This window comes from Morone saxatilis, unplaced genomic scaffold (assembly GCF_004916995.1).
Source record: "Morone saxatilis isolate NCDOM2014 unplaced genomic scaffold, NCSU_SB_2.0 Contig20, whole genome shotgun sequence".
In the NCBI taxonomy this organism is placed as follows: domain Eukaryota; kingdom Metazoa; phylum Chordata; class Actinopteri; family Moronidae; genus Morone; species Morone saxatilis.
Genome location: NW_023339763.1, coordinates 22,879,985 through 22,890,430, shown reverse-complemented (window position 1 = coordinate 22,890,430; position 10,446 = coordinate 22,879,985). Strand labels below are relative to the sequence as shown.

Genomic DNA, 10,446 nt, shown 5'->3' with positions numbered 1-10,446 from the left:
GAACAAGAAACTGAAGAAACAAGGGTAGTCTAATATTTTTTTCCATGACTGTAGAAGATGACTATATAGGTTGAATAATAGCAGCCCAAGAATGGAACCCTGGGGGACTCTGTATGTCATGGTGATCCACCAATGACAACTTTGAGATATGATCTGAACCAGCTGAGGCCTAGACCAAATAGTACCACCAATTTTTCCAGTAAATGGTAAATGGACTGTACTTGTGTAGCGTCTTCCTAGTCTTCCAACCACTCAAAGCGCTTTTACACTACATGCTACATTCACCATACAATCATACAGTGATGGATGACCCATCATAAACAGAAACTAATATTCCTCCACCGATGCACAGCATCGGGAGCATTTGGGGCTCAGTATCTTGCTCAAGGACACTTCGACATGCAGGAGAAGGAGCAGGGGATGGAACCACCAACCTTCTGATTAGAGGAAGACACACTTTCGCTACAGTCGCCCTATCGATAAGTGTATTTTATGATCAACAGTATCAAAGGTTGCATTAAAGCTATATCCATAGCATGGTATGGTACGGCTCAACTTGGCTTGACTCACTCTCTTTTGGTTTTCCCTTGTTAAAAGTTGTGGACAGTTTTGGTATCACCTCGGTCTGCCCCTTGCAGAACACTGAAATCCTGCTAGAGACAAACTCAGGCTCCTGAAGCCTAATATTATCTTTTGTTTAAATTTGGAATGCATTTTAGCACAGAACAAGGACTGTCCCTCATCACGTACACGTGGAAGAGTTGTCCAGTATAAACAGGTGGGATGATTATATTAAGATAAATGTTCATTAACATTTAACTTGTTATAATGATGTTCATACGGCAATACGAATTAATGTTTCTTTAGAACAAGAGATATTTTGGCAGCAAAACCAAAAACATATATTTATGTTAAGCACGTCATAAAATAAACAGAGCTGAAGTCAAAACTGCTTTAAAAGACATGCTCTTTTAAACCATTTCCTCAAATAAAGCGCAACATCTGACAGCACAGCATGATGAAGCAGCTTCCCAGTTTTTTTATGTGACTTCAAAATATTTTCTTTTTTAGAAAACAAGATGTTATTTCACTGTGTTTTCACAAGTTTTGCAATTCAAGCAGTGTTTATCACCAAAATATGTTTATATATGTAGTCACATAAAATACACCAGAGTGCAGACTTTGGTATCAACACCAAGTGGTTATTCAGATTAAAGCTTCACCTAAATCCTCAGTCAGTATAGAGCACAACCTTGTGTTAGCATATCCATGGGTCTTACAGTTGCTCACCATTCTATAGAAAAATAGAGTATAGTCAAGGGACTTGGGGAAAGCTGCTACCTGGGACTGGGACAAATGTAGATGTATAACTCTCCTATGAACAAAGCTCAGTCATTTAAATAATTGATCTAATGTGGGGGAGTCCTTTCTATTCCAACGTGCAGGACTCAATGATAGATACTGCACAGAACATACTATTAGCACAAATGTTACTTTCCTCAGTAAACAAAAATTCTAAAACTAATACCGAACCCTGAAATTGAAAAATTCCAACTGTAATTACTATAGATTTGCTTATCTGCTTCACTTACAGTAAACCCCACAAGGTTCATTCTTACTAATAGATTCACACATTCTCCAGGAGATTTATCATCTCCTCTTCTCTCTACCTCCCCTGTGCATGATGTCCTTGTCTCCCTCCATGTGAATGGTGTGCTTGAGCTTTGCCTCCTGTGTGTTCGTGCAGTCTGTCCTCTTCCAGACCTTCATGCCTTCTGACCCAGCAGAGGGCGCTCCACTATCAACTTGACCTATTGCATGCCTTATTGACCTGTCAGTAAACTAAGCTAGTAATGTTACGTTGCTTGCTACGAAAATGGAAGAGACTGGTGAGCAAAGCTGTCCAGAGTAGACAATTGCGACATCAAAGTATCAGAGAAGCAGCAAGCAGCTGCTACTACTACTACTACTGCTGCTACTACTACTAAGGCCTATTTTGTACACATGACATCTATTACATGCCTGTCCATCTGTTTCCATTCAAAATATACCAAAGGAGTAACACAATAAATAGTCAGATGTCACATAAGGACATGATATAGTTACATACCTTATACTTGGCACTGCTGACCATGAGGCTGCCTTCCCGCAACCAGCTGACCGAGGGTTTGGGGTTGCCGAAAGCCGTGCAGGTCAAAGTGATGCTACCCCCCTCCTTGGCTTCTACGTACTGAGGTGGCGTATCCGAGAACGTGGGGGGAGCTGAGGAGTCAGAGGATAGTGGGAGGTTTGGAGAAAAAGAATGAATAAGGACATCTTAAAATGTTTTGACCCAATATAAACTGGATCCGCTGCGTACTACAGCGACAACTCTGAGCACCAGTTCTGAGCACATAGATTCCATTGAAATATTCATTTTTGGCAATAAGCTTTGAACAATCGTTGCAGATCTCAATTTACAACATTCATTTAACCCTACAATATTCCCTCAATATACTCTTCTCAAAATACAATAATATAGTGCACTGGCTGAAAAAATGAACATGATTGGTTAAATCGTATGTTGTGTGTTGCTCCATGTATGACTGATTTGTCCCTGGTTTATTGTCCCAAGAGTGTGCAGGTTTTGATTAACAGGCAGTACAACTAAGTGGTTCAGACACATTTCTGTTCAGGAAAATATGGCTACATTCTGACGGGTCAGCTGTATTTAAAAACCAAATTCTTTAGTGGGAAAATATTACAAATTACACACCTGCTTTGGTGGCTCAGTCTAGGTACAAGTTCAAAACCTTTTGGTTTAATATTGCACTCTCTTCTTTATTGTTAAGCACTGATTACCCACTGCAAGCATACTGCACAGCGAGTGAGCACTACTCAGTGCTTGCTAAGCACTGGGAAAAACTCCACAAATGAAGACAAAACTGCACTGGTAGCTGAATCTGGCTGTATCAACATACATAACATGATGTGTTAACAAAATATTTATTTTTTGTAACACATACTGGTATATCATGGTTGCCAGGAGACTGTAAGGGAGACTGATCAACTGTCATAAGTTTGGCTCTTGAACATAAATGGAAATGTGGAAAAAACAACTGTTTATTTCAGTTCCATTAATAGGATGTCTTGTCTCCTAAATATATAATAAGTATTTATCTTTGCTCAAAAACGGGCACCACCATCAAGTGGTGATGCATCTCTGCAGTGAGGGTATGTAAAAGTGAACAGGTTTTATGTAATGGTAGCAACTATGGCCTAACTAACATTATAGAGATTGTAATCTTTTAATATTCCAGTATTTATAGAATAATTTCTCGAGTGTATTGTTATCTTGCAGATCATGGCATTTAACATATAGCGGGATATGTTCCATTTCACTGTTTTCCTGCCATTGTCTATACATTTAGTGATCATGGATGTAGCAAAAAAACACAAAAGGCCCTATATCTAGTGATTGGTTTGTCCGTTCTGGGCTACTGTAGAAACATGGTGGACTCTGTAGAAGAGGACCTGCTCCCTGATGAGAACGACTCATTCTAAGAAAAGAAAACCAAGCCCCCAATAATATCGCCAGGCTTTGAAGCCAATTTGATACAGTGGCTGAACCGTGTAATTACAGAAATGGCGTCACATGATGCACACTGACCCATAAGGTTACATTGTAAAAGAAGCAGCTGTAAAACAGTGGATATCCCCTGATAGCCCTGACTCATTACACTATCAGAATTTGATTCATTTGGTCCGAAACATTTAGACAGTCTAGAAGATCTACATCATTAAATCATTTTATCCCCATTAAAGTTAACGCAGGGCTATACTGGAAGTTAGCCAGCTTAGCCAGCGAAAGTCTCTGGTGTGCAGTATGTGCTCATCCCCGTAATTTCTTTACAGCAGGAAGTGGCTTTTTTTGGCTTTGTGCGCCACTGAACAGCTTTCATAGGAATGAACGGAGCACTGTCTACAACACTGTATCAATGATTTTTATTTTCTATTCTGCCAATAGATCCTCCTAAATGTTACACACTGGACATTTCATAAGTGCTATTTAGACAATTAAGTCCTAAAAGGAACATTCCTATTTGATAGCAGAAATCTTCTCATTCATATTTAGGAACAAGCTGAGTGTACATAATAGCAGAAGATTGGCCGATCTAACAAATTACCAAGAGACCACTTAATAATGCATGTGTGTAAACCTTTACCTGGCTTTGCCTTTGCTATCTGCCTGGATGCACATGTCCACAGTTTTAGACTTGTACCAGTACAGAGGGTAAGACGATGAAAGCCAGTTATTAAACAGAATGCTTGTCACACAACTGAACAGCAAGCTGAGCTGAGGAATAAACATTAATGGCTCTTACCCCTGGTGCTGTTAGTGCACACACACCATTCGCATTCACATGCATTTATATGCAAAATCCACACACATACACAGTTCATGAAAGCCTGTCCCTGCAAAAATCCTCTGCTGTGACATTTTCTGAGGCAGCAACAGCATTTTTTAATAAACAGGAGAGCTTGTTCTTGCCCTTCTTCAAGGATACAAGTCCATTGAAGTTGGAGATGCAAAGTTTTCTTCTGATTCTACCTCCCAAATGTCACGTTTATAATCAGACCTCAGTTCACATAAATGTAATACATACAGTATAGCGATGGTGAAATATTACTATTTAAATATATTTAGATAAATGATAAACTGGATGACGGTTTTTCACCATGCCTTTCAGGGCTTTTGAACTTCAATTAATTGATAGATTGTGATGTACCAGGCGTGCTGCATTTTGTAAAAAAATCCTCTTTAGCTCAGAGGCCTTCTAGATTATGGATGGATGATCATACAAGACAATTGGCACGTCTTCCTGCCACAACATACTTAAGCTGTGCTCTCTAACTACCCCGCCCCCAATTTAACGTGAACCAACCCCATTCAGCACATACACATGGTGATACCATTCTCAGTGATTCAATACAGATTTCGTTCAGTCATAATTCTTGTTTTGATATTCTCAATCTAATCACCTTAGGACTGAAGCTGATCTGCTTACATGTGTAATCCTGTAGCCTCTCAATTGCTAACATGTCATTCCATCTGCAGCCATAAGCCCAGCCATAGTGCTAATGCCACGCTGCACGCTTTGCCACGCCTCAGAGATAGTGACGAATGAAGCACTTCAGCTTCTTCAGGGACACTTACAGAATCTCTATTGATCCATTTAGTGAAAGTAAGTCATTGTGTTGGAACTGTGTTGTGTTGGAGCTTTTCAGTCATTCCCAAAATATGCAATTCCAACACTGGTTATGGACCCAAGTATGCAGAGATATTCCCATACACTAGGCGAAAATAACACATTTATACCACATGCAAAAAACTAAATGTTTTGTGGGTATGTCTGCAAAGGGGAGACCAGCTGGATACCCAAAAAAAACAATTTTTATTCAGATATCTTGAGGTCCCTTTGAAAATGGACGGTTTTTCCATGGCCAAAATTTAGCCTAACTTTGGAGCGCCCTCTCCGGTACTTTATGTGCATCTTATTTTTGGATTATCTGCAGTTGCTGAAAGATGGAGGATATAAATTACTTTCATCAAAGACTAGAGATGAAGCCATATTAACACTGCATCTGGAATCATCTATATATTTTATTAAAAAACATATTGGACACTAGAACACATTCATTGGTATATATTAATATCTATATTACAGCTTTAGAGTATCTTTTGAAATTATTAATATTGTAATATGACAATATTGTGCTTTATTTATTTTTTTAAATGGTGGTGGTTGGTTTTTATACTCAAGAAAACGCATTTATAGGAAACTATGAAAATCAGTTTGTAGAGCTTTGAGAGTTTCTCACCTTTACCGTTTGCCAAAGTTACATTATTGCCATGTGAACTGCAGCTGTGAGCAGGTACTATTTTTATAACTCTCCTCAGTGGTGCATTCAAGGGCAGTGACTCCCAATAATTGACAGCCAGCTTTTTACAAAACATCGCATTCAGAAGTTATGCTGTTAGTTAATTAAATTCAAAAGACAAATGTTAAGCAAAAATTATGTTGTGAAAGCTATAGTGTGAATTTATACTTTATATATTTATATTGGAGCATAACTTTTTTCCATTCATAGCAGATTGTTCAAACTGTGTGATGGATTTCTCTGCAAGTTTGTTTCTCATGTATATTTCAGTTCAGTGAAATTCATGTAAACCAGCAGCTCCAAGGAAAACGATTGGAAGTCATGCAAAACATTGGCAAACTGTGGTGTGTTATATATAGTATAGTCACAATCCAGACTATTGGAGATAGGATAGTGCCTATCCATTGTCCAACTGTTCCTCTAAATCTAAAGGATTTGCATGAACAGCATCCACTAACAAACATACGTCTCTTACTTCAAGGCCTTACTTGAAATGATGCTCTCCCCCCATTCTCCTCTATAGTGAAACAAACTGGGCATATAACAAATTACTTCGTAACAGAGACAGAGCTTTTTAAAACATTGAAAATGGATGTCCCATGCAAAGTTCCCGTCTGCAGTTGGCCTCCTTAACAAGGCCCGGAATTACCCACTGTCATTGACTCTTATACCCACCCTGTATATAAAGTATGCATTACATGTAATTGCACCCATCGTTCTTCTGCACAGCTTTCTCTTTCTCTTCTTATCTTTATCTTTATAAAGTACTTTGTATTTTTCTGTGGTATTTTGGTGATTTGAATAATTGTATAATTTGTATATTGGTATTTGTATATGAGTATATTTTATGCACCAATCTGCACCAGGTCAACATTCCTTGTAGGCGTAAAAACCTACTTGGCAATAAACAAAAGTTCTGATTCTGATTCTGATTCTGGAAGTTATATGGTACAACACTGTTTACAAGCACATGGCTTCTGCATGGCACTGTCCTTAAAACTATGGACTGGTTCTGCGATGCAGTTTTTTAAAATTTTAATTGTTTCCACGCATTTTTGAGACTGGCTTATATGATGACCGTTCTAGTTGAGTGAAATGCAGGAAAAATCTGGAGTTTGCCAGCACTGTACTGTGTGCAGGGTGACTGTGATCATAAGTCATTCTTGACTGCATCCTGTCAGGCAAAATCTGCAAGGTAATGAGATGTGATTCATAAATCTGCCAAGGCAGTGATTACCATCATGGAGTGCCATTGACCTATTCTGAGCAGTGGCATATGTGACAGGCATTAAAATGTTAGTGCTAACTGTAGGCACATTGCAGGCACTAGCATAGAAGAAAATGGTGTTTATACATTAAGTTTGAACAGTCAGTAAGCAGACTTTGAATGAAAATGCAAAGAGATTGTTGTAATGGATGTGTCTGTGGGCCTGTATTGCTTCCTGGATAAAGAGCATTGAATGAACAGTTTTGGTTGGTTGTCCACACACTCACATGTCAATCAAAGATGTTTCTGTTGCTGTTAAAGCTATCACAACAACAGCAATCTCTCTGTGTAACTGCAGGAGGTGACATGAATAAATACTTATCTACTGTGAGAGTAATAACCATGACTTTGTGTGGTCTCTCCATTCTGCAAGCTTATTGCTGTTGTTCAAACCATTTATGTGATTTGTCTGTATTGATGCACAACGGTAGATTGGCAGATGGTAAAAGAGATGTTGGTATTCCCTTTGGCCATGTTTTGATAGGGCTGGGAATACTCACGCTGAGCTGAGCTGTGACCAACCACCATTCATCAGTCTTGCTGGCATGGTGCGAGCGTTTTTCCACTGCACAGCACGGTGACAGCTCCTTTCATGTCACCGCAGTTGGCATCACATCAGGCCACCAAAATATAGTGCATCTACAATCACCATGCACCATGGAGAGTACAGGGCCAGTTATGATTCTGTATATCTAGACGAATTGAGTTCATTCTACTCTGAAATAGATCTTTTTAAAGTTATAATAGGTATATAACATTTCAACATGAATATGTTATACATTTTGTTGAGTTGTGTACTTACATTATGATAAATGTTACAATGTTCAAACTCAAAGAAATCTGTCATTTTATTCAGGTAATGCAACGTTTCACCAGTCAGTCAGTGGCATCATATCCCACGCTACTTTACATCATCAAACTTCTTCTTTTGTTATGGTCTTAATGTGAGAGACCCTTAGTGGCAGAAATTACATACTGTACATTTAATGTAATTTAAGTTCAAAATGGCAATGGCATTGGTTAAAATACTAGGCGCCCACTGCACCTAGTACTTAGGATGGGTTGACTGGTCAAATTAATTTCACTACTGGGATTAATAAAGCATAACTTTGGTAGTAGGTAGTAGTAGGTCACTAACTTGATCACCATTTTGAAAGCAGCGTTTTATCGTGGTGGTTTGGACACTCCATTCAGGGCTATGTTTGTAAATCTGACAGTATACCGTATGGCCATAGCAGTGGCCATTGGTCATATCTAAATCTGCTTTTAGACCATGACACAGAGGGGGCATAATGAAATTTTCCTCCCCTTTTCCTCAAAGACCTCAACCTGTGCTGACGAAAAGTGTGTGGATGTGTGTGTTTGACAAAAACAGCTTATAAGAGAGAAAAAGAAAAAAAGAGGGAAGACATAAAGAGGTAGAGACTGAGATAGGAACAAAGAGGGAAGATAGAGAAAGGGGCTGTTGTGCAGCATGCAGGCACTGCAGAGTTGTGCTGCAGAATACAGGGATGGCAAGCAGGAGGATGTGCTAAAGCTATTTTGGGGGAGCAGTTGAAGACTAACCCTGGGAGATATGAACCTTGCTTCTTTGGCATCACCTCATGCTGGATTAGGGGCCTGCACTGTGAGGGAGAGCGAGGAAAACAGTGGGAGTCTAAATCATCTTAGGAGCGAGTTGATTTGTAAGTAACTTTTCATCATCATCTATCGTATCGATAAGTCTATGTGTATTTTGTTTTTATGACGTTGGAAGTATTTATTCCGTCATAAATGTGCAATGACTCGTCAACTAATGGCTTGAACTAACGACTACTAGTTCAAGCAGGAAAATCCCTAGAATAGAATAGTAACTAGAACTAAAACAGAAGAATACTACGAGTTGAAACGTCCTATGCAATGGGGCTAGTATTCCTTTCATTCAACTAAATAGCTTGCACAATAATTACACCATTCTTAGAAACACATCCTCTCTTCCTGCTCATCCTGTTCTCCACTCACACTCTGTCCAGAAGGAGTTTGAGAGCAATATAAGTTCACAGGAATGAATAAGGTGTACATTTGTAGAGGAAAAGCAGTGGCACGATATAGCACTCTCACCCACAATCTATATGCATCTCACACCCGGAATCTATATGCAACACTTACTTCTTCAGTGCCAACAGGGCAGAGAGCTAAAGTGCTCAGAGTAATCACTGACAACCACTGATGTTTGACAATGATAGGGAGAGGTGGATTGCAAATGGGAGACTATGAATAGAAGCTCTACTGGAGCTCCATGCAGCATGTATGTATGTAGCAGGGCCCTGAATATTAAAGATTCTGTCACTGCAATTCTTAAGAATATTAGTCACACATAAACATATGGTGCTGGTACACCTGGTTAAATGTTCAGCACACTCACAATATTAATATCCAGGTGGTGAGACATATATACAAAGGTAGTACAGCTTTACGACTGAAGGATGTACACCAATGCTGTAAGAACCAACTGTGATTGCTTAATATCTACAGCCCGCCAGCTCTGTATTATTCAACATATTGACAGAAGCTTGTGTGTTCAAATGTGTAGCCTGGGTGGATTCATCCACTGTAGATGACATCTCATATATTACATTAAAGCACATAAAAAGTAAGCTCAATGATTTTTTTTGTTTTTTACAGTTTCTTTCAGCTCTATTTCACACAGGCCTCATTGCTTAATGGAGCTCTTAAGGCTTGACCGTTCATCTTCACAATTCAATTGTCAGAAGAGTTGCATATACACGCTTGGTCAACCATAGAGGAACTGGGCTAAAAGTGAAATTGTGGACTTCACATTCACTCACATTTACTCTCACTCGCAAATTTAAAAACAAATGCTAATCCAATTAAATACCATTTTAATCTCTTATTTTAAGAGATCTGCAAAGGTCGCTTCAGTGTGCAAAAACTTTACATTTATCTTTCAGCACCTAGCAGTGTTGGGCGGTAACTCATTACTAGTAATAATATTACATTACCCAGTAACTAGTAGTGTAACTAATTACTCATAAATTTCAGTAATAATATTACCCCCCCAAACAATAATTAGTTACAATATTACTTACAACATTACTACAACCACCCTACTGATTTGAAATTCAATCACATCCTTTGATTAATTTTGTAATCACAGAGAAAACTAGATAAAACTGCTTATATTGAGCAGCTGGAAATTTCCATTACTTGAATTTAAACAAACAAAACTGTATTTTTATGGTCTGAATTTTAGGGAG

General features: G+C 38.7%; 1 protein-coding gene across 1 annotated transcript in view; it reads right to left on the bottom strand.

Moving 5' to 3' along the window:
• LOC118332029 (protein turtle homolog B-like) overlaps positions 1–10,446 on the bottom strand; it is a gene marked incomplete in the record, with an annotated part of 123,289 nt that overhangs the window by 68,307 nt on the left and 44,536 nt on the right. Inside the window, 1 exon segment of the mRNA XM_035667158.1 lies at positions 2,111–2,262. Within this exon segment, the coding sequence (XP_035523051.1) occupies positions 2,111–2,262 (152 nt within the window).